The following is a 24,327-nucleotide window of genomic DNA, read 5'->3' on the forward strand; positions in this document are numbered from 1 at the left end:
CTACCTATGTATCCAGAGTAGCTGGGACCACAGGTGTGCCGCACATTCAGCCTTTTGGTTCAGATGGGATCTGGCTGTTTTTGCCCAGGCTGATCTTAAACTGAGATCCTCTTTTTTGTTTTGTTTTGTTTTTGGGTCCAGTCATGGGCCTGAACTCTGGGCCTGGGCGCTGTCCCTCAGCTCTTCAGCTCAAGGCTAGCACTCTACCACTTGAGCCACAGCACCACTTCCAGCTTTGTTCTTTTTGCTTATGTGGTGCTGAGGAATGGAACCCAGGGCCTCATGCATGCAAGGCAAGCGCTCTACCACTGAGCCACCTTCCCAGCCCAACTGAGATCCTCTTAATTGCTTCATCCTGAGTACCTGGGATCATGGACATGAACATCTTCCAGCTCTCCCATTTCCAAACTTTTGTGACACTGGTTAGTGCAATCAACCAAATGCCCAGGAACTCAAGCCTCAGAAGTTGCCTGCCATGGATGTTGCAGGCAATACTAGATATTGGGAGAGTTTTAGGAAAATGATGGCTTTGATCAAAACTGGATCAAAGTTTCTGGGCAGGAGGTAGCATTGTGCAGACATTACTGATACTGGATAATGGGAGTGCCTGACTGCCTGCTTACTGGTTTACTTGCTCACTTGCTCACTTGCTCTCTCTCTCTCTCTCTCTCTCTCTCTCTCTCTCTCTCTCTCTCTCTCTCTCTCTCTCTCTCTCTCTCTCTCTCTCTCTCTCTCTCTCTCTCACCTTTGCTGGTCCTAGGGCCTGAATACAGAGTCTGAACACTGTTCCTAAGCTTTTCTGCTCAAGGCTAGTGCTCTGCCACTTGAACCACAGCACCACATCCAGTCTTCCAGTGCTTAATTGGAGATAAAAATCTCATAGACTTTCCTGCCTGGGCTGGCTTTGAACCATGATCCTCAGATCTCAGGCTCCCAAATAGCTAGGATTACTGGTGTGAGTCACTGGTGCCTGGCAGAACTGTGGGTGCAGCTTTGTACTTGGTGTTGTAGAAGAGCATATTTTGGGGCCTGATTTTCCCCTGCAGTGGTTCTTGGTCAAGCTGTCTCTGTTTTAATCACATGTACAGCACTGAGAGGTCAGGTCTGGATAGAAGCTGGTTCTGTCTGTCACAGTTCTCACTCTTCCATCCTCTAAGTGCTTCCCCTGTGTAGCCTCAGTATCTCTGTCTTTGAAGTGGGAATCCTGGTATCCTTTATTCATAAGTCTATAGAATGGCAGAGATTGTGGGACAGGAAGGATGGCCATTCCTTAGGAGTGACCTCCTTAGGCCATTCCTTAGGCTGACCTCTAGTTTCCCAACTCAGTGGATATAAATGATGGGTTCCAAGCAGTCACAGGGAAGGCAGGGAAGGCAGGGAGGATGGAAGAGAGACCTTCAATTTCTTTCTTTCTTTCTCTCTTGGGGTAGAGGGAAAGTCTTGGGGCTTTAACTCGGGGCCTGGGCACTGTCCCTGCACTTATTTTGCTCAAGGTTAGTGCTCTACCACTAGAGCCATAGCTCCACTTTCATCCTTTTTGGTAGTTTCATGGAGATGAGAGTCTTACAAACTTTCCTTCCTGGACTAGCTTTGCACTGTGATCCTCTGATCTCAGTTTCCTGAGTAGCCAGGATTACAGGGCACTAGTGCCCTGCAAGTTTCATTTTTCTAAGCAGAATTTTGGAATGAGAAAATATAAATATGTATGTAAATATATCATGTAAATATATTAGTTCAACTGAAAGGCATTTGAATGACTTCAAGATGCCTCTTTTTCACCTGCCTGACCTTAGTCACAGCACTTAGCCTTCTGGGCTCAGTGTTCTCATTTGCAAAAGGATCCTTAAGCATAGAGCCAAAAGAAGACTGTAAAGAGGTTGTTAGTGTCAGCCATACTTGGATATGTTCCAGCATATAGGGAGTGTTTCTTTTTTGGTGCATGCCCCATTCCTACTTTTCTAAAACAAGGTCTGGAATCTCCCAAAGATGCTAGTATTCCAACAAGCATTTCCTCAGCAGTGTTAGGGCTGGACAGAACACACCAAATATGATCTATACCTTTTTGTTGTTGGTGGTGGTGGTCATAGGGCTTGAACTCAGGACCTGGGTGCTGTTTCTGAGCTCTTTTGCTCAAGATTAATGCTCTACCACTTTGAGCCAGAGCACCACTTCCAGTTTTCTGGTGGTTAATTGGAGATAAGAGTCTAATGGACTTTATTGCCTGAGTTGTCTCCTGGGTAGCTAGAATTACAGGTGTGAGCCACCAGCACTGGGCATGATCTCCCCCCCCCCTTTTTTTTTTTGCCAGTACTAGGGCTTAAACTCAGGGAATGGGCACTGTCCCTGAGCTGCTTTTGCTCAAGGCTATCGCTCTACCACTTGAGCCACAGAGCTACTTCTGGGATTTTCTTTGTATGTGGTATTGAGCAATCAAACCCAGGGCTTCACGCATTCTAGGCAAGCACTCTACTACTAAGCCAAATTCCCAGCACATGATCTACATTTTTTTTTTTTTTTTTTTTTTTTGTCGGTCGTGGGGCTTGAACTCTGGGCCTGGGCGCTGTCCCTTAGCTATTCAGCTCAAGGCGAGCACTCTACCACTTGAGCTACAGCGCCACTTCCGGTTTTCTGGTGGTTTTATTGGAGATAGGAGTCTCATGGTCTCTCCTGCCCGGGCTGGCTTTGAACCGTGATCCTCAGATCTCAGCCTCCTGAGTAGCTAGGATTACAGGCGTGAGCCACCAGCGCCCGGCATGATCTACATTTTTGTACACACATGGGAACAGAACCCTGGAGTCCTCACTCCTGTCTGGGACTAAGCCATTTTCACCATTGCATGATGCTGGAAACAGTACCAAAACAAATTGAGGTATGGCCCAAATCAAGACAGTCACCCACATGCTCGGCCCAATGCCCACTTGCCTCCCACCATAGCTCCACTTTCAGGATCCACATGGCAAATCTTGGGAAAGGCCTTAGGTCTGTGCAAAGTGACCTCTCAAAATTTCTCAGTGAAATTATGCTTCTGGCTGTGGGGTTGGGAGGTTCATCCCTGGGTCCCTGGCAGACTCAGAATGATCATGCTGTGTCCCCTGCCTGGCCACTGTCTTTCATCCCAACCATCTGAGAATCCCCTGCGTGGTTCTGGGAGTGATCATTGTTTGGAGAGTTTTTTGGGGGGAGAGGGAGGCTTACTTTCTTCATTTATAATTAATAATAATTTTGTGGGTCCTATAATTTTCACTTTGGAACATTTTGGGAGAAGATTCCTGACTGTTTCCTTCTCTAAATTTAGAAGGTGTCAGAAGATTCTTTTACTTTTCTCACTCATTTCTCTTGGTCACACCCAAGAATATTTACTAATTCATTTCTTAACACATTTGGAAGCAGGAAGCGGTCTTCAATGCTGGAGAGTCACTATAGAGGCATTGGGAACACGGCAGTAACAAGACAGCCCCTTGGAGTTTATAGTCTGATGGGAAGTCAGACAGAACCCAAGAGAGTAAACCAGTAAGCTCAGCAAGTGTAGTTTGTAATCCCTGCATTCAAGACACAGGAGGAGCAAAGAACTGGAAAGAAGTCAGAGTGAGCTCCTATCTCAAACAAAACAAAACAAAACACCAACATTGGGTGCTGGTAACTCATGCCTGTAATCCTACCTACTAAACAGGCTGGGATCTGAGGATCACAATTCAAATCCAGTCTAGGTGGGACAGTCCACGAGGCTCTTCTCTCCAATTCACCACCAAAAAAAGCCAGTTTTTGAAGCTGTAGTTTAAGTGGTAGAGTCCCAGCCTTGGGCAAAAGAAGAGAAATTATTTTCCTTACCTTAAAAACTTCAGCACAGGGGCTGGGAAGGTGGCTCAGTGGTAGAGCATTTGCCTTGCATGCCTGAGGCCCTGGGTTCGATTCCTTAGCACCACATAAAGAAAAAAGCTGGAAGTGGTGCTGTGGCTCAAGTGGTAGAGCACTAGCCTTGAGCTAAAGAGCTGAAGGACAGCGCCCAGGCCCAGAGTTCAGGCCCCAGGACCAGACCAAAAAAAAAAAAAAAGAAACAAAAACAAAAACTTCAGCACAGTGGTCCTAAGAAGCCCTGTGGTCTAGGGAGAATTTTAAATTCACTTGCTGCTAATGCTGTGATAGTCCATAGCCTTGGAGGTAAGTGGGCACTATCAGGCCATAGTGCACCTTAAAGCTTCCAGCTACACAGGAACTTTGATTGGTCAGCTCCATAGAGGCCTGAGGGCTACAGAGACACAATGTGACCCCCAGAAAGCTCTAACCAGGGATGGAAAAGTTAATATTCTGAATAGTCTTACTGTGGCTTGAAAAAAAAAACAAACAATCATGAATCACCCTCAGCATCCCTTCTCTAACATCTGATAAAAGCCACTCTGGTGTGGTGTGCATGCTTCCAGAAAAGACCTACTGTAGGCAGGAGGTGGCCATACCACTGTCCTCATTCTGTCTGTTCACATCCGGGGCCCAGGCCCACCACTCACAGGTAGGACCTCCAGAAGTCAAACTTTGCATTCGTTAGCCCAACACCAGCAAAGAATTGGCTGTATCTAGACAAAATCACTCACCCAGATGATCTAAATTTGTCTTGCTTCTGATCAAAAGAGAGGCTTTGAAAGCTACCCTTCCTTCTCCTTTTCCTCCTGTTCAGAGTGGTTGATGTGACAATTGGATCTTCTGAGCTGTCTAACCTATCTTGATTCCCTTTAAATCTTACCTCGCCTCCCACAGGTCCTGAGAAGAACAGAAGCTCAGGTCGGAGTCCCAGGCCCTTTTCAAGCTAGCCCAGCCTTGAGTCTGTCTGAGTGCCCTCTTGTGCCCTCTGTCTGCATCCACCTTCCCCCCAGAGTCCCCTTTTTGGAGCTATGCTGTTGTATGGCACTCCCTCTGCTTCTTCTAAAAAACAACAACAACAACAACAACGAACGACTTCCCCTTAGTGCAGCTGAGGTGAGGAGTCTCCATATTTCCCTTCCATCCCTCACAGGCCAGGAGGTTGGTCTGTCCCTCTCCCCTGGGCCAGAGTCCCTGGCTTAGCTGGTCTCTGACACACTCTTTAGAGAGAACATGTAGGATGGATGGTCTGCTCTCAGCAGCCTGCTCATCAAGCCCCAGTGTTCCAGGAGAGAGTCTGGGCACAACCTGTCCTTCCCTAGGGCTGCCTGTCCCAAGACACAGGTTCCACGTGGAGCCTCACCGCTGGTCTGGGAGTGGCCCCCACATCACATCACAGCATCACCATTGGAGGCCACACATGTTTTTATATTGCTGTGGGACTTAGTGCCTCTCCCACCTGACCCATGTAGGTGGGGACAGGCTTTCCAAGGACCTGGGAGGGGACAGGCTGAGCCTGTCTGGTTACTCTTGCTACTAACAAAGGCCAAGGGGCCCCAGTTCCACCTAAAACAAGACTCTAATCTCCTGAGTCCCTGCTAGCTGGAGGGAGAGCCAAGGGCCTGGCGACTGGGCAGCGAGCATCCTGAAGGCCTTTCTCCCACAGAAGCCCACCCTGCAGACAAGAGGCCCAGGTGCACTGTGAGGCATTTCTGGCCAGGCTCATTACTGACTTTCCTCAAGATCCCTTTTCCTAAGTGACTCTGCACACATAATTGCTGGTCCAGGCCTTAGATGGCTTCAGACTCTAAATTAAAAGGAAACACCCACCCAGGCCACCACATCAAACCTGCCACAGCCAAAAATAGTCCCAGGGGATGTGAGCAAGAAGGACACGATTCCTCCTGTAGCAAGGTGGAAAGAACTGAACTGTGGGAATTTTCCAGAGAGACAGTCATGGTGACACATCTCTTGCCTATAGAGAGGAGCTCCTGTGATAAGATGGACTTGATGAGTCTCCCCACCCCATGCTCACCTGTGGAGGAACCCCATCGGCAGGTAGGGTGTGGACACATTCTTTGGTCAAAACTGAGAAGGCTTCAGGGCAACACTGCAGAGATGGGGAAACCGAGGCCCAATTGCTTTGGAAGTGAGTCACATGAGAAGTTAGGGTCATGTAATGTGGACTTGGGGCCAATGTGAAATGAGTGGCCCTAGATTTCAGTAGTGGGTGATACTGGGGTGAGGAGGTACTTGTCAACTGGGGCCCCTCGAGTGCCAGCAGAAGACGCCTTCCTCCATGTAAGACCCTGTGTGACTCAGGATCCCAGTGGAGGGCTTGGGAGATGCTGTACCCACTGTGGGCATCACAAAGATGGGGGAGCACTCCTGCCCCACCTGACAGAGCTCAGACTCTGTCACCTGGCTCTGGAGCCCTTGGACCTCCTACTGCACTTGTCCATCACCTTTGCATCTGCCCTGAGCTCCTGCAGGAAGAATTTAGGAAACATGGAGGGGTGGGGTGCCATAAGGACTCAGATTTGGCCTCTACTTTTAGGTTGCTCAGTTTTCAAGGGCCAGGAGAAAGAGGAATTGTGTGAAAGATAGGCAGAAAGATAGGCAGAGTGAACTTGGGATTCTAAGAGATGTAAGCACCAAGGAATCTGCCTCCCTGGATAAAGGGACCCATCAGATTTCAGAAACTTTAGTCCAACTCTTACTTATATTTGTCAGGACTGGGATTTGAACTCATTACTTTGTACTTCCTATGCAAGTGTTCTACTACCTAAACCACTCTCCCAGCTCCTTTGAAAGAGGGGTAGAGTTTTGACAAGCAGAACTGAAGGTGAGTCAGAGCCTGGTGGCTCATGCCTGTAATCCTAGGTACTCAGGAGTTTGAGATCTGAGGATTGCAGTTCAAAGCCAGTCTTGGCAGGAAACTTTGTGACACTCTTACCTCTAACTAATTACCAGAAAACTGGAAATAGAGCTCTGGCTCAAAGTGGTAGAGCAGTAGTCTTGAGTAAAAGAGCTCAGGGACAGTGTCCGGGCTCTGAGTTCAAGCCTCATTAACCACCAAAACCACCACCAACAAAAAAGGAATGAAGGTGAGGATATTCTGGGCAGAGAGTACAAAGTGAGAAAAAGCACTGAGGAAGGACACAATATGAGTTCTATGTATTAAGTTACATGCAGCTGGCCACTGTGCACATCTGCTTTGTCCTACACAAGTCTGGGTGGCATCTTCACTTTCTTTGTCATGGAGGTGTGGAAATAGAGGATCAGAGACTTGAAGCAACTACCCAAGACCTCAGGATTAAAACCCAGGTTCAATATATCCACAGAAGAATTTATTAAACTAAGGGGTTGGTTGTCTATTACACTGGGAGTGTGGCTCAGCGGCTCAACTTGGGCAAGGAGCTGGGTTTGATTCCTAACACCATAAAAATATACACACACATACAAACAAACACAAATGTTCAGAGCAGCTTTATTCATAACCCCAAACTAGAAATGATCTCAATGCCCACTAGTAAGAACAAATTAGCCAGGTACTGGTAGTTCATGCCTGCAATCCTAGTTACTTAGGAGGCTGAGATCTGAGAATTGTGGTTCAAAACCAGCCAGGTAGGAAAGTCTGTGAGACTTTTTTTTCCTGCCAGTCTTGGGGCTTGAACTCAGGGCCTGGGCACTGTCCCTGAGCTGCTTCTTCTTCTTCTTCTTCTTTTTTTTTTTTTTGTTGGTCATGGGGCTTGAACTCTGGGCTTGGGTGCTGTCCCTGCGCTCTTCAGCTCAAAGCGAGCACTCTACCACTTGAGCCACAGCACCACTTCCGCATTTCTAATGGTTTTATTGGAGATAAGAGTGTCATGGACTTTTCTGCCCAGGCTGGCTTTGAACAATGATCCTCAGATCTCAGCCTCCTGAGTAGCTAGCATTACGGGCGTGAGCCACTGGCGCTCGGCTTCGGCTTTTTCTGGTTATATGGTACTGAGGAGTTGAACCCAGGGCTTCATGCATGCTGGGCAAGCACTCTACCATTAAACCACACTCTCAGCCCCCATGAGACTTATTTCCAATTAACCACCAGAAAAGTAGAGGTGGAGCTGTGGCTCAAAGTGGTAGAGCCCGGGGCTGGGAAGGTGGCTCAGTGGTAGAGTGATTGATTTGCATGCATGAGGCACTGGGTTCGATTCCTCATTAACACATAAGCAGAAGAAGCCGGAAGTGGCGTTGTGGCTTAAGTGGTAGAGTGCTAGTCTTGAACAAAAAAGCTTAGTGACAGCACCCAGCCCCTGAGTTCAAACAACATGTTGCCAATAGCAACAACAATTAATTAATAAAGCCGATTCATGATCTATATATGCAATGGAATACACCCAATTTTTAAAAATGTGCAGAAGCAACAATAACATGGATGAATTTCAAAATTTATGTTAAAAGACTAGACACAAGATTCTGCCCTTAACCGGGGAGTCGGTGGCTCATGACTGTAATCCTAGCTACTCAGGAGGCTGAGATCTGAGGATCACAGTTCAAAGCCAGCCCCGGCAGGAAAGTCCATGAGACTCTTATCTCCAATAAACCACCAGAAAACCAGAAGTGGCGCTGTGGCTCAAGTGGTAGAGCGCTCGCCTTGAGCTGAAGAGCTGAGGACAGTGTTCAGGCCCAGAGTTCAAGCCCCACGACTGACAAAAAAAAAAAAAAAGAAAGAAAGAAACAAAAAGATTCTGCCCTTTATGATGCCTTTTATATAAAGCTTAACACAGGCCAAACCAAGCTGTGGTGATAGAAAAGCAGTCATGTGGTGGGCTAGCCAGCAGGACTAGGGGTCCTAGCCCCCCATCAGTTTTTGTGTGGTTTGAATTTTATGTATAAGCACAAGTAACGTCTGTAAATCCCAAGACAGTAATGCATTTTCAAAACAAGATCATCAGTGCACAGCATGCATTCACATTCAGCCTGAATCAGCAGCACTTGCTGCATCTGATGATGAGCCATGCCTTGGGCTATGGGGAGAGGAGCTGCTGGTGCTGGGGACAAGCTCAGGATATGCAGGTCAGGAGATGACCTGCTGTGTAGCCTTGGGAAAAACACCTACTCTGACATAGCATCAGTCAGGGTCTCAGGGCTGGGAATGTCAGAGCAAGAACCAGGCTAGAATTCCAGTCCCCATTTAGTCCACATCCTCCCAGAACCCAAAGCCTCAGCTCACCACCAGCCCTGTCCTCAGGAATCTGAGACCCTAGGACTAAATTAGCCAGGCTCAACAGAGGGTCAAGACAAAGGTGAAGATCCTGCCTTCACTTCTGCCTGCTAGCATTTTTGGAGCCTTGGTTTCAGTCTGGAGCCAGGGCACTTGCTTCTCCACTGATCAGGAGAAGGATGCAGGGAGCACATGAAGTTAGTCCTTCCTGCCTCCTCCTACCCTCAGGAAGGCTGGGCAGGTCTGGATGCCCAGGGGATAGAGCAGTGCTGTGAGCAGGGGCTGCTGATGTGGAGCTAAGGGTCAGGGCCAGGAGGTGCCTCATTTTCCTCACACCATCCATGTAGCCTGGACAAGAAAGCAGAGGACCAGGGACAGGGATGAGCAGGATCTAAAGGCAGGCCCAGGAGTGAGGACCAGAACTTAAGTGTTGTGCTCAGGACACAAGCTCAGCTCAGGAGCACAGGGAGACGAAGGACAAGACCCATCTGCTCCACACAGTAACAGCCCCATTACTTCATTCTGATTGAGCAGGCCTGACAGTCATTAGTCTGGGATGGATGGACAGACGGGCCAGGCAGGGACAGTGGTTCTTACCATTGCCTTGACTCCCAACATAGGCCTTGCAGAACATGCCAGGCTTCCTAAGGCACCTACTCCTCAGGAGGTCTAGGGAGAGGGGCCTGTGGCTCTGGGCCTTCCAGGCTTCTTGAGCAGTCAGGGGCCTGGCTTCCCAGGGCCACATGAGGCCCACAGGAAATGTGCAGCTGAAGGTCACAGGTGTGGAAAGCAGGTATAGTCATGACCACAGACACTCTGCTGTTTAGACCTCATGCTGGTTCTGGAGCACTGACCTTCAGGGTTGGTACGTGTCTAACTCCTCACACACAGCCTGGGTAATTACCAATTAAAACTACTCTGGCCAAGGGAGTTGTACCAGTGCAAGGTGTCCATCAGAATAAAGAGGGCCCTTCTGAAGATGCCGCCCACAGCTGCTGCCACAGAACAAAGGCCCACAGAGCATGCAGAGCTGGTGTGGGAAGAAAAGGGATTTGGAATCCACAGCCCTGGATGTCACCCTGGATGCACTGTGTGGCCTGGGCTGGCCATGTCCCACTCTGAGCCCATGAAATGGAGCCAACAAAACAGTTTCACACACTGTTGCCAGAACTAGGTGAGGAATGGAAGGCATGGAAGTTCAAATGGTAGTTGTTCTTACCAGTGGTGTACAAACACCTTTCCTTTCTGTTGGTTCCTAGAAACCATTTCTAGGTTCCTATGAGTGCAAAGCATGTGACAGTCATGGGACAAGTTCCCACCAAGACCCAGCCATCCTGGGAAGGATGGAGGGTGGGGGATAAAGGGGGAAATCTGGGAACATTTTTTTTTTTTTTTTTTGTCGGTCGTGGGGCTTGAACTCTGGGCCTGAGCGCTGTCCCTCAGCTCTTCAGCTCAAGGCGAGCGCTCTACCACTTGAGCTACAGCGCCACTTCCAGTTTTCTGGTGGTTTATTGGAGATAGGAGTCTCACGGTCTCTCCTGCCCGGGCTGGCTTTGAACCGCGATCCTCAGATCTCAGCCTCCTGAGTAGCTAGGATTACAGGCGTGAGCCACCAGCGCCCGGCTCTGGGAACATTTTTGAGCAACTCCCTCCTCAGTTCTTCTTGATCCTGAGGCCCCAGTGGCCTGTCCTAAGGATGGAACTACATTCCCTGTTCCACATTTGGTCTCCTCTACTCTAGTCCCTACCCTGCCCTCTAGGCAGGAAGGCAGCATCCAGATCTCACTGGGTACAGGCCAGACCCTGGCCCTGGGCTCTCAGTGCTGGTTAGCTATCTCGCTGGTTGTGAGCTCCCCAACCTCAACCCACCACCATCTCTGGGTTGGGACAGCAAAGGCTTGGCTGTCCCCTTATTCCTGCCCCTTGGGAAACAAAGGGCTAAGGACCTACAAGTCCTGCTGCAGCTGGGTCCCTTGTGTTCCTCTGCCTTCATCCCCTAGGAAACTCCATCCCCAAAGCCTGGCCTGCCAACAGAAATGTCACCTCCTTGACACTGGGAATAGAAACAGACAACCTGGGCCTTCTTGTGCTATTTCAGGGGTACCACTATCTGTATGGGGCTTCCTGTCCTCACCTGTCATCCTCACCTGGGAGCTGGGGAGAGAAAGACGGCTGTTCTCAGGGCTGCTGGCAGGATAAGAACCTGCTCTGGGGAGAATGGCCCATGGCCATGATAAGGGGGCCTCCCTCTCCCTTCTCTCAGCCACATTGCCTGGTCCCCAGACCCAGGCTGCTGTTCAGCCCAACCAGATCCCTGACTGTCACTAGACACAGACAGGAGGCAAACTGGATGGGGACCTGCCCCACAGTAACTATGCATGGCTATAGATGACAGTGTTGAGAAAATAGCACTGAGACCTCAGGAGTAACTGGCTATTCAGTTTCTAGAAGGTTCCTCAGAAAAGAAGAACCAAGCTTTGTCTTGGAGGAAGAAGGTCCAGTCCTTCCCTTTGATAACTCATAGGCCTGGGCACTCGCTCTACGGCAGGTCAGCAGTGCCCAGGTACAATGATTCATGCAGACAATAGCCCACATTCCCTGCCCCAGGGAGCTGTCTGTCCTTCCTTCTCCAGCTCTCGCTGACAGCACCCCACCCACCCAGGGCTTCCTGCTGCACAGGCAGAGCCTGCTGTGGACGCGGGGCATGTGGGGCAGCTCTGGTCACTCTGACGATGTGAACACAGGTTTCCACGCTGACCTTTGTCCCTCTCCTCAGGCCTGCCCTTATCACGGTGTTTACTCATCCTTCTCCTCAGGACCCACTGCCTTCCTGGTGCCGCCCAGGTGGGCTCGAAGCTCACCAGACTTTCTCGGGGGAATGTTTGGGGTCGGGTGAATGCAGCCCCTCGGAAACCAGGACTTGGATTGCTATGGAGCCCGAGGCTCAGGGAGCCCCGCGCCTGGCCCTGACGCCTCCACCGCGGTTCTCACGCCCCCGTGGTGCTGCCCGCTGCATCCTGACTCCCTCGGCTGCCCGAGTTCACCGGAGGGAGGTCGTGGTCAGCGCCCAGACGCCAGGGCCCGGGCGCCACCCCGGGCCGCACTCACCCATGTTGACGAAGCTCATGACCAGGTCGGCGCGGCCCAGGCGCCGCTCGGGGGCCCCGCCGCCGTCGTCGTCGTCGTCGCCGGCCATGGCGTGGTAGAGGTCCAGCATGAAGAGCGGCGCGGACGCGGGCAGCCGCGCGGTGGCGGGGGGCGCGCGGGGCCGGGGCCGCCCGGGCAGCCCGAGCACCGCCAGGATCTCGCGCTGCATGTCGCGGCGCTCGCGCGCCCCCAGGGGCCGCTGGGGGCAGCTGTGAGGGGGGCGCGGGCCGGGGCCGCCGCCCAGCGCGCACAGAGCCAGGCCCAGGAGCCACAGGGGCCCCGGGCGCGCGGCCATGGCGGGCCGGCCGAGGCTCAGCGGTCGCGCATCCGCTCCACCGCGGCGCCCAGAACCCAGGGCCAGGGACGCCCCGACGGCGAGTTGGCCGCTGGGCTTTGAGGCGCGGGGGACAGGACGGGACGGGCGCGGGCTTCTTCCTCAGCGCGGTCCCCACAGCGTCCCGCGCCACGCACCTGTGTGGGCTCCGCCACGGGCGGTCGACGCCACGAGGAGCGGGGGCTACTTCAGGCTTTCGGGGCTACCGGCTAATCCGTCTGTGGCCGCGGGTCTGCCAGTCCTACGGAGGCCGGGAGCCGCGCAGCTGGCAGGGGCAGTGGCCGAGCTCTGAGGGGATCCCGCGGCTCCGACCCGCGAGTGGCCGGTGCGCGTTCGGGGCCGTCTGTGCGGAGGGCGCGGTCGCCCTTGGCCCCGCCCCTTTCCTGAGGAACCAATGGGGTCCAGGGGGCGTGGCCAGAGGGCGGTCCCACTCTGGTCTGTCCTGGGGCCTCGGCTGGCCTGACAGGTAGTTGCAACCCCGAGCGGAGTCTGGATGGTGGTGGGATGGACCTCCTCCCGGCCCGAGGAGGGGTCCGCAGCCCCGACGTTAGCGCCGGCAGGGTGGGCTGGGTCCCCCATCCATCCATCCATCCATCCACCGCGGGGCGGCGCAGGGCCCGGTTCGGAGGCCCCAGGGCCTCTGCTGTCCCAGGAAAGCGGCAGCCTGCGCTCCCAGGGGGCGAATCCTCGGGCGCCCCGACGGGGATCTGAGTCCTGGTCCCGCCAGCCCGTGACCCGCAGCCTCGCCAGGCGCGCGGGAGTCTACAGGGCCCCTCGCCTGCAGTGGTGTCGGGCGCCGCCAGCCATGGCCCGCGGGCGGGCACGTTCCCCTCCGGCAGCAGCCGGGTCTGCTCTGCGGTCCTCTCCGGCGTCTCGCGGCCGCCGCCTCCTTTTCGGACGAGTGCGCTCCGCTGCGCCCGCGGCGCCCAGCCTAGGCTTCCGCGCTCCAGGACAGCGCTGGTCCCCCAGCCCGCCGGTCTCTGCTGGGCGCTCTGTTATACCCTTTGCTGATCCAACGACGCCCTGGAGACGCGCACCTGCCTCCAGCCTCCTGCTTCCATCGGGGTCAATTAAGACCCTCTACAGACACCCGGGAGATACTTGGAGTATGTTCTCAATTGTCGGGTCCAGCGGCTTGCAGAAGGGTTTTCCTGGAAACGCCCCAACTGATTCGGCCTCTTTGCAGACCTGCCCTCCCGTAGCCGCTCATTGATTCAGGGCTTAGGTGGAAGTGGGTCCGAGACTGAGCCCGGAGGCTGGAAAAACTGGCTCTGAACGACAAGAAAGTCACAAGAAATAAAGTACACCAGCATTTACCAGTTCTCAAATGCGCACCCACCTTTTAAATTCTCACCCCTTTTATGGGGCCTTGCTTATGGTGGTTCTTTTTAACAGGCGAGGAGATGAAAGAACGTAGAGGTCGAGGGAAAGGGAGGAGAAGAGAGGGAGAAAGAGAGAAGGTACTGGGGCTTGTTTCCTCACCCCACCCCCCCCCCCCCCCCCCGGTCCCCACTGCCACACTATGCTGCTTGAGACACAACTCCGCTTCCAGCATTTTTGCTGGTTAATTGGAGATTTTTTTCTGCTGGCTGTGAACCACTAGTCATCAGATCTCAGCCTCCTGAGTAGTTATTATTATAAGCATGAACAAAGGAACTTTTCTCAATTGCACAACAGTGGGGTGGGGGTGGGGAAGTTGGGCATCTGCAGGTTACCTGATAAGTGGCACCATGAGAGCTGAGGGACAAATGGGCAATGCTGGAGGGGCTGTCAAGGGGTGCTGACAAAGGGCCATGTACCTAGCTAGGACCATGGACCTCTAATATTTGTAGTATCTCTCATGCAGATTCAAAATTAACCCTCCCCCCCCATGGAGATTTGAGGCCGCTTCAAAATCTAAATATCAGCTCAAACTTTAATGGAATTACATTTTGCCCATGTTTTACAAAGCATGTGCCTAGCCTTCCTTTTTTTTTTTCCCTTCACAACAGGTGATTTCCACATTGTAAGTCCCTTAGACACTAAGGATGCTGCTTAGCCCAAGGTGAGACCAGAGCCAGAATGCTTATGGCTATGGCATCAGGGTCTGAAGCTGAGCCTCTGATGGTGCTGTGAAGGGCCAGAGAAAGCTGTTCTGGAGGCTGAATTCCCAGGGCTTCATGACAGACAAGGTTATCAAGGGGTTGTCCATGTCAGCTTGGTCAGGGGCTCTGAGTCTCTTGTCCACATCCCCTTCACTGTCCTTCCTGCACCCTGGGTGCTCTGGTTGTGTTTTGGGCTATGCTGCAGTATGTTATACTACATGCAACCCAGTGTGATTCTTACAACCTAAGGCTGAGACAGATACTCATCTCAATTTAGGATGAATGGAGACAGCTATCTTTTTAGCAGCTTCACTTTTCTGTCAACCCAAATAGTGGGTCTTAGCCTTCCCAACACCTCAGCCCACAATTCAATTCAGCAACCACCACAGTAGGCTGCTCTGTACTGGGCCCTAAGCCAGAGATGAGGCAGACAAGCCCTCCTACCCCTGAGTAGTTCCCATACGAGTTGCTGTCGGGGAACTTGGTCATTTCCAAAGGCAGAATGAAAACTGTGTCTCCAGAATTGCTGAAAAAGTGCCTGGAAGGACAGAGGAGCTAGGTCCATGTGAGTGGAACCCAGAAAGCAGGATAGGAGGCATCTGGAGTGGGGGAAGTTTCTAAGAGAAAACTGTCAAGACGTGGTATTCCCAGAGGGATATGACAAATTATACAGGCTTCTAGATATAGTGAGACCAAAAGAGGATACTTTGGAGAGAATGATAAAGGTGCAATACCTAAGTGCCTCTTCATATGTATATAAAATAATACACATGCTGAAACTCCCAAGGAAACAAAGGACTTTTTTCTTCTTCTGATGAGTCTGTATTACCTTATATATGGTGTATTCACATGTACATCTGGTGGGGGGGAGGGTGTTCACAGAATCCAAGAGAAAAGAGTAAAAAAGTGCAGCAGTGGAGTGCACTGGACATCATCAATATGAACTTGAACTATGTAACTCTTGGGTGGAGATGGGAGGGAAGGAATGGGAGAGGAGGGAACATGGCACTATATAAAAGGAAATGTACTTATTACCTGATGTATGTTAATGTAACCCCGCTGTATATCACCTCTAAAATAAATATAAAAAGTAATGATATTCAAGATTATGTGCATATGCTAATTATCCTGATTTGTTCATGACCCAGACTATAGATGTATCAATCAACACATTGTGCCCTTCCCAAAACATGTCCCAATATTTTGTTAGTTGAAAATAAAATAAACTTAAAATCACAAAAGCCAGGCACAGGTGGCTCGGCTCACACCTGTAATCCTAGCTACTCAGGAGGCTGAGATCTGAGGATCATGGTTCAAATCCAGACTGGGCAGGAAAGTTCATGAGACTCTTATCTCTCATTAACCATCAGAAAATTGGAAGTAGAGCTGTGGCTCAAATGGTAGAGTACTCGGCTTCGGCTTGAGCTGAAGGGCTCAGGGACAGCACTCAGGCCCAGAGTTCAAGCCCCAAGACCAACAACAACAAAAGTAAAAAACATGGCATTCCCCTGCCACTTGGTGACCTTGGCAACTTAACCTCTCACCTTGGCACAATCCCCATGGCCTGTACAGCAAGCACTCAATAAATGTTAGCTACTATTATTACATTATTTAAGGCCCTAGCAGACACTGAATTTATATTTGCTGTCACTTTAATCTCAACTCTAACTTTTTGTTTCCTATGTGAAAACAGTAATTATATACAGGTGCTTGATGAATGGAAATAAATTTCCTGTGGTGCTACTACCACCAGAGCTTTACTGAAGAAAATCAAGGAAACCAGAATGCTTTGGTAAGGAAAACTAGTGACCACAGTCTAGTCTCTGAAAAGATGGAGGTCATCTAGTCCCAGCATGCTTCTGCTGCCAGGCCTATCCACAGAAACCAATTTGGGCAAAAATACTGTTCTATACAAAGATCTGGCAGCTTGAGGTTATCCAGTTGCCTAGAAAAGAGAATAAGCACTTCCTTAAGAATCCGTTAAGTGCACATTCCTTCAATCTGGACATTTGACTGCCCCAAGTTGCTTTGGCAAACATACATTGCTACCTATCTGTTTCCTGATACAGATGCTATGGATTTAGGGTCCTCTCTGTCCACATTCTCTGGCCTTTTTACTGTTAGAACTGTTATTCTGAACGTTATAAAGCCAACTAAGGGCTATAAAGAGACAGTGCTGGATATGAGTAGGGACTCAAGATCCACTTCTGCTATTCATGCAGTATGTGGTATCACAGAAATCACATTCTTCACTATATAACAGGTGCTAGATTCAGTTGACTCCCAATATTGAGTCTTAATACTATGAATATGGTGATCAGCAAGAGGATCTCAGGGCAGATCCTACAGTTAGTTGTTTATTTAAGTTTAGTATCAGGAACCAAATGTGGGCCATTTAGCAACAAGCTATCTTCCATTAAACCCAGGGCTTTTTATATGCTAGGTAAGGGCTCCAAAACTGAGCTACATTCTTGGTTTGCTAAGATAGCATCTTGCCATGTATGAGGCTGGCCTCAAACTCTTGATCCTCCTGAGAGCAGATTGCATATGTATACTGATCTTTGTTCTTTAGACTTATATAAGTAGTGACTAAGCAATTAAAGTCTGATGTGTCATTTGTTCACCAGTCTACTTGTGAGAAGGCACTGGCTGCAATCACGCAGGTCCTACATCACCCTTCTCCCAAGTCAGCTTCCCAAAAGATAGTTCTTGAGGGTGAGAATCCCTGTTGTCTTCTAATCAGCTAGCTTATTAAAATCAAGTTTTTTTTCTTATTTCTTTTGTCAGTCGTGGGGCTTGAACTCTAGGCCTGGGCGCTGTCCCTCAGCTCTTCAGCTCAAGGCTAGCACTCTACCACTGAGCCACAATGCCACTTCTGGCCTTTTCTGTTTATGTGGTGCTGAGGAATTGAACCCAGAGCCGGCTGAGCCATCTTCCTAGCCCCTAAAATCAAGTTTTATCACTGCCCTGCCTGTCAAGTAGTTTCCATACTGTAGCAAGAACTTTTTTGTGAAGTTAATTAATTTTGCTTTGGTCTATGAAATCCTTTCCTTTAAACAGATTTCAGCATACTGTGTGACCCCATTATCTCTATCTCAAGTCCCAGGTATGATTTCTAATATACACACAAAAAACCTTCCTCTATATTGGTATGCGTTTAGTCAGGAAAGAGTGATACCCAATATATTTGTGTTAAACAAAATTACTAAGAGTAAAAAAAGCAAGAAAAAAAATCTATTGAGCTAAATAATTTACCCATTGAGATAGTATGATTTGAATATTGTATTTAAGTATCTACAACATTTAAAGTAGTGGTGGAGAAGAAAATCAGGAAGTACAAAACATTAGTTACTGCAAGCAATTTTAATACAAAAGTGTGTCTTGTTTTTAAACAGTTCATTGGTAGAGCTTCAGTTTTCTGCCTCAATTAAAACCAATTGAGATAATTACACAGCAACATGGTCGGAGCTGAAGAGGAAGAGCAGCTAACGAACAGGAGCCCCAGACAGCCCCTCGTTGCGGTCACTTGGTCAGTTGACTTTATTACACACGGAAAAAGACAGGAGCAAACGGGACGGGTGAACAGTGTGCTGGTGAACTCCGTTAAAGGATGAGCAAGTATTTTGTCTTAGACCCACATTTTCAGAATAGGCTCATGGAATTCATTCCTCAGTTTGTGGGATGTTGATTGACCATTTCAATAAATAGTGAAAAATGTAGATAAATCTGTGATTTACAATGCCACCAAAAAATTCTCCCTTGCCAGGATCTGGGTCCTAGGGTGCATAAAAATTATTGGTGACAAGGCTGGATTGTTATAAATCAGTTTAAAATTCCAATGTTCTGACACTTTTGAACAGTTACATTTAACCCTGAATTCTAGCAGCTATGTGTCCTTTAAACACTGAGTACTTAGACAGTATCCCAAGACAGTATTGCAATGAACTCTTTTTCTGTATTGTGTGCAAACACTACCTAGATGAGGTTCTGTCTCTCTGACTAAAACCACACAACATTAAAACAATGGAAATGCAACTAGAAGTGCCCTCCCTTCAGTTCTTGTTAGTTGAGGTGTCTGTGATTTACAAAAAAAAGAGTTCCTTAAACACTGCAGGATTATTTTTTTTTAATATAATTTATCTTGCTAAGACAGCAAGTCAAGTTTATAAGAAGATGCATTTAGGAATAATCCTAAAAGATAAAGCAGGTTTACAACCCTGCACCACACAGAAACCCTAGAGGCTTTGCTTTGCTTTTTTTTTTTTTTAAATACACATTTGTATTTTGACCTTTTCACTTGTTTTCCTCAAATATTTCATTTCTGGGCCCCATTCATTACTGGGTTACCAGGAAGCAAATTTTATCTACATAAATATTCACATGAAAATAGTAACTTACAAAAAGGAAAAAAAATAAGGCAGCTTCATAACACAATTATCTTTTACACTTTTAACAATATAACTTCTCCCATTCGGAATAAATATACACCCAATGTATGGAGCAGGATTCGAAGTGGACAGTGGTGTGGGTGCTTGTACAGTGTTATCGCTTGGGACCTGGAGTCCTAGGGGAGGCAGCAGTGGTCTTCTTAGACATGGTTGGAATTTTGGAAGGTTTGGTTAGCCCTCTCCTGGAATTGCCTTGGCCCCCTGCGGCACTGCTTTCAGAAGTGTCTGAACAAGCAGACTGCGTCTCTAAAAGGTCAAAGTCAGAGGCATCACTTCCTCGCCGACTGCTAGCTCGACTTCCAGCTCGACTCCCAGCCCGGCTTCCAGGGCGACTGGCTGACTTCTTAGGGTCTGAAATTCATGAATAAAGCAGGAGACTTAACAGAGAGGCATGGATGGAGGCACAGATGACCAGAGGTTACCAACACTCATACAACCCAATTTGCCTGGTGGCCTTGGGCAAATCTCACCCAGCCTTTCTAGACTGAGGCTTCATTGTCTAGCTTCCTTGTCTACCCAGAAGTGGCCAAGCCTGTCCTACTTTGTGGATTCCTGTGAAGCTTGCTTCTTGAGGACAGTAGACACTGGCCCCCCAAGTGGATTTAGGGGGCTTGTTGGTGCTGCTCAATCACCTCAGCACAGATAGGTGAGGGCTGAGGCAATCTGCTGGCAGATAGAGGTAGAGAATGATGGGGAGCAGAGGTGAGAAAGAAGCCAAATCCCTAAGTTCCCAGGAGGAGGCTCAGTGGGGGAGCACAGAGAATCTCTCCTGTACTTCGTCAGCTCATGAGCAGCCATAACAAACACAAGGTGTTTGAGAAGTGAATAGCCATCTGTGTGCTGCAACTATGGACTGGTCCTGTTTTCCTTCTACATGCTTTCAACTGGGATCCTTTCAGATGAAGAACAGAGCCCTGCCTTGGGCATGGAAATACCTGCTCTCAGAAGGCAGTGCTAGAGCTACCTACGGTGACAGGAGAAGCAAAGATCCCTCAGCTCTCTGGACATCTCACTAAATGCTGCTCAACACTGTCTCCTTGCAGACCTGTGAAGCACTGTCCATAGGCTGCCAATTCACATATCTTGATCTGGCCTCTGCCCTCATGTCTCAGCCCAATGCATGCTTTGTGGGAAGGTACTTACCTGCCCGATTCGCTTTGGCACCTGTAGAAGCTGGGGAAGAACTATTACTTGTATCCCCAGCAAGGGATGTTCGGCTAGAATGAAAAGTTGGTGTTGGTCGTTTCAACTTGCTGCCTGTTGATGGGATAACCTTCAAAACAATAAAAGATCATATTTACTCCAGGAGTCCTTGATAGAAATTAGCATTAAAAGTCTACTTAAAAACCTCTTCATATCTGATCATTTGAAAAGCAAATTAAAAGTCCAGGAAAACAAAGATTTATTTTAGAAGTGTCTGAGGTCATAGCTTTTCCTGACTCAAATGTTTTTAAAATTCCAATTAAGAGTTTCAAAATGCCTTCTAATACCTTTTATGTTGCTGATAATTTTCATTAGAAATGGAATAAAAATCTTTAAATAGTAATATTGCCATAGTTGTAACAAACAGAAATATGGTAAATGAGAAAGAAAAAGAAATCCAAATAATCTTAGCAGTCCACTTTTGGGGCTACAAATTTGGGTTATCAATACTGAGACTGCAGTACTTTAGTCAACATCTCTTAGCATATCTCCTCACTGCTAACGTGTAGATAAGATGATTTGCCTTGGGGGCTCATATAAACGATGAGCAGCACAGGAAGTGGTATTTGATGACTGTCAGGAGTAAGGTTGTACAGGAGTTGTCAGGAGACCTGGCTTTGCCTTTATGCTTAATGACAGATCTAAATGAGGTGGCTGGTGTGTTGCTTTTCCCTCAGGAAGTGAAGGATGAATCCTGCCACTCCCAGTTAATTTCTACCACACTTCCTTTTGTCTAGTCCATCCCAGCCACATGGGCCTCCTGGATGTTTGTCCAATGACCCAGGGAGGTCCTCTGCTTTTGTCCCCTTGCTGCTTACTGTACCTGACACACTCCACCTGTTACACATGTGGCTCAGTCATCACCTCCTTCAGGGACTCTATTGAATGGATCTCTGAGGCCAGCTCACCCTTCAATATACCATTTGCAACTTTCTATCCTCTTCCTGCTCCATCAGCTTTTGTGCAGTACTGGCAGAGGTAAGTTATACTTTCCTGCTGCCTCTTTCTCCAACAGTGAAAACATTTATACCTTTGCATCTAAAACTGTCTAGCACAGGAGAGTGATTTAATAAAACCTTGTTGAAGGGCTGCAGTGTTGCCCAAGTGGCAGATCACCTGACAAATGCAAGGCCCTGAGTTAAAAAAAACCCAAACAAACCAAAAAACCCCCAAATTAGGGCTGGGAAGGTGGCTCAGTGGTAGAGTGCTTGCCTTGCATGCCTGAGGCCCTGGGTTCAATTCCTCATCACCACATAAGCAAAAAGAAAAAAGCCGGAAGTGGCGTTGTGGCTCAAGTGGTACAGTGTTAGCCTTGAGCTGAAGAGCTGAGGGACAGCACCCAGGCCCAGAGTTCAGGCCCCACAACCGGACCCTCCCCCCCAAAAAAACCAAATCAAAACAAAACCTCACTGAATAAATATGGAAAAGCATTTCCTATCTTGGAATAGTTGCACATTATTATTACTGCTATTGGTAGGTGCTGTATTTGCTACGAATAGGGTCTTTCCCATCTTCCCTTCCTTCTGAGATAATGGTAGATTTAACTTAGAGAAGGAAGAATATTTTAAGGTTTTAAATATCACCTATGACAGTTACTATTGTAATTGTTTTGAAATCACTGTGGAGATTGTTTTCCAGGACCTTTAAGATGTTGATGCCCGCAACCCATCTCATCATTTTTGCTTCATTTCTTTATAAAGGAGGAGCCAAAGCGACAGGAAGTGATTTAATATTCAAGCAGGAACTCTCGTGGCCACCTAGGAGGAGTTCCGGTTCCAGAAGCTATCCTTCCTGAGCACTGCTGTTGGGAACCCACAGCTGCTGGAAACCCACAGCCCTGTGGCCTCTGGGTGAGCGAACACCAATGATTAGAGAAGGTGAAAGATCAAAATCAGATGTAATAATTTTGGAACTTTGGAAATTTTCAAGAAGTTGGAGGCATAAAAAAGAGGGAAAGATTGATAGGTTGAGTCTTGGGGTTTTAGTGGCAGTGGGTCCCCAGATCTATCCCCAGATAGATTTTTGAACTGGAGGTTTAGCTGGGAGCATCATTAGTCCCAAAGCAGCAGCTTATTTATAGCCATTGGCTTCTGTGCCTCTCCAGCTTGTCTGGCTGAAGCTTTTCAGGCAGTACTGTGCTTTGAGGCACAAGAACCCAATCATTTTCCTGTAAGAGCTAGGATGCAATTGCATGTTATTAGACAAGCCATGCTATCTTTTTTTTCTCTTCTTTTTTTTTTGAGACAAGGTCTCGCTCTTTGGCTCCAGTCTGGGCCAAGGAATTCAGAAGGTAAAATCTGAGTCCTTAAGAGCAGTGCTTACTGACACTGTGATGGCTGCAATCAGCAGTGCCCATGCCTTGGACCAATATAGTAGTACCAAGCGTCCTGTGTAGGTGTTTCAAGGTGGGTGGTGCCAACCATCCTCTAGTTATAAGCAGATAAGCACATTGGAAAACATGCGCTGTAGTTGGATTTCAAGAATTAGTAACTCATGGGTGTACAAACATTTGGAGGCCCCAAGGGGCCCAACTATAAACAGTATCCATAAACAAATAATCAGGAATGACCACTAGGAACCACCCTGAATGTTACTGTTTAGGCATCTCTTAGTTCACTTCAATTTTGGTGAATCTGAGTTATGAAAACATCTGACCAGATGAATCAGCTATGTCAGCAAGCACTGCAGAGATGGAAGAGAGATGGGCTCATATCAGGAAGAGCTGGCAGGTTCTTGGCATGAGCAAGTGCCTCCATGTGACCTTGGCAAAGCTATACTCTACCTCAGGGCTGAGCAGCTGGAGGTCAGGACAAGGGCTGTCCCTGACAGGAGTGCCAGCTTTACTGTTTACCAACCAGGGTTTGTCATAACAGCGAGATAACTGAAACAGAGTCTGTGAAATGGAAATCCAAAGGGAAGGATGGGAACAATTGAAAATGGAAAATTGGGAACAGAAAAAACCAGATACTCAATTTTAAAGGAACAGGACACAAAATAAAATGTATATCAGTTCAATGGGATGTGAAGGGCCAGGCAGAAAGGCAACAGTATTCTTCATTCACAACCCAATGTAACAGCAAGCTAATCTGTACAGACAGTGCCTGGATTATCATAACCTGTAACTCTGGGTCTTCAAACTCAAAACTGGGAATAAAAGGAAGGAAACCTTTCTAATATAAGTGGCCTGAGTTCTTGGTAGTCATCTTTAAGGCTTGGGTATTGCTAGGGCTTGGCCATACTTGGTACAGGTAGAATTGGTCTGTATGTTTCTGGATTCCTTTTCTCTCTGAAGTCTCCCCGATTAATTCCTGAACAATAGACATCTGCCAAGATGGGGAAAGGAAGCCAGCACATACCTTGGTCCCACTGGCTGGGGTGGCTGGAGAAGATGGCATGGATGTGCAGCTGTGGTTACTCTGACTAGCACTTGAACTGGAACGAGTAGGAGAAGCTGCCCGGGAAGATGGTTTGGATCTTCGGCCCCGTGATCGGAAAGGAGTCATTCCTTGAGATGCCCCCTCTGGCAGGATGAATTTCTCTCTAAGTTCAATGTTAGTTCTACCTCGTGCTACAAAGGGAATAAACACACACACACACACACACACACACACACACACACACACACACACACACAAACACAATATCAGTTAATCTGAAAAGCACATCATTGATGGTCATACAGCTGCTTGACCCCATGGTAACAGTCATCTAAGTCATATATAGGTTTAATATCATTTGTGGGTTCTTTACAAGGAGATAAATCCATGACTTACCGGCTTTGTCATGATTCTGGCCCACAACACACACACTGACTAAAAAAATCCTATATTACAGAGTACTATCCCATTCTGCAGCCACGGTTTGGTTTTGCCACTGTCCCCTGGGGTAAAGCATACTGTAATTGTGAAGCAGATGCAATAGTCCACAGCATCTGATGTTAATCAAAACCCCTCTTTCTTCTCTCATTGGACATGTATACTTTTTGCTCAATTTTTGCAGGATAATGAAATAGTGGAAAACATACATTAGTGAAATCATACTGTCTAGATTCTT

At 48.4% G+C, this 24,327-nt stretch overlaps 2 protein-coding genes across 20 annotated transcripts in view; both read right to left on the reverse strand.

The window, feature by feature from the left end:
- LOC138837862 (bone morphogenetic protein 8A-like) overlaps positions 1-12,500 on the reverse strand; it is a 31,371-nt gene extending 18,871 nt beyond the window's left edge. Inside the window, exon 1 of the mRNA XM_070036883.1 lies at positions 12,167-12,500. Within this exon, the coding sequence (XP_069892984.1) occupies positions 12,167-12,500 (334 nt within the window). The remainder of the gene's footprint in view (positions 1-12,166) is intronic.
- Positions 12,501-17,967: 5,467 nt separating this feature from the next.
- The window catches only part of LOC138837863 (microtubule-actin cross-linking factor 1-like), a 254,302-nt gene continuing 247,942 nt past the window's right edge, over positions 17,968-24,327 (reverse strand). For 11 of the 19 annotated variants that reach the window (XM_070036897.1, XM_070036896.1, XM_070036895.1 and 8 more), the window contains 4 exons: positions 23,631-23,842; positions 23,057-23,167; positions 20,215-20,344; positions 17,968-19,422 (listed from right to left, as the gene is read on the reverse strand). In XM_070036897.1, the coding sequence (XP_069892998.1) occupies positions 19,166-19,422; positions 20,215-20,344; positions 23,057-23,167; positions 23,631-23,842 (710 nt within the window). In that variant the 3' untranslated portion in view covers positions 17,968-19,165. The remainder of the gene's footprint in view (positions 19,423-20,214; positions 20,345-23,056; positions 23,168-23,630; positions 23,843-24,327) is intronic. The other 8 variants (XM_070036899.1, XM_070036902.1, XM_070036900.1 and 5 more) reach the window with 1 other exon arrangement.

The sequence above is a fragment of the Dipodomys merriami genome, unplaced genomic scaffold, assembly GCF_024711535.1.
Source record: "Dipodomys merriami isolate MVZ:Mamm:240054 unplaced genomic scaffold, mDipMer1.0.p SCAF_277, whole genome shotgun sequence".
NCBI lineage: Eukaryota > Metazoa > Chordata > Mammalia > Rodentia > Heteromyidae > Dipodomys > Dipodomys merriami.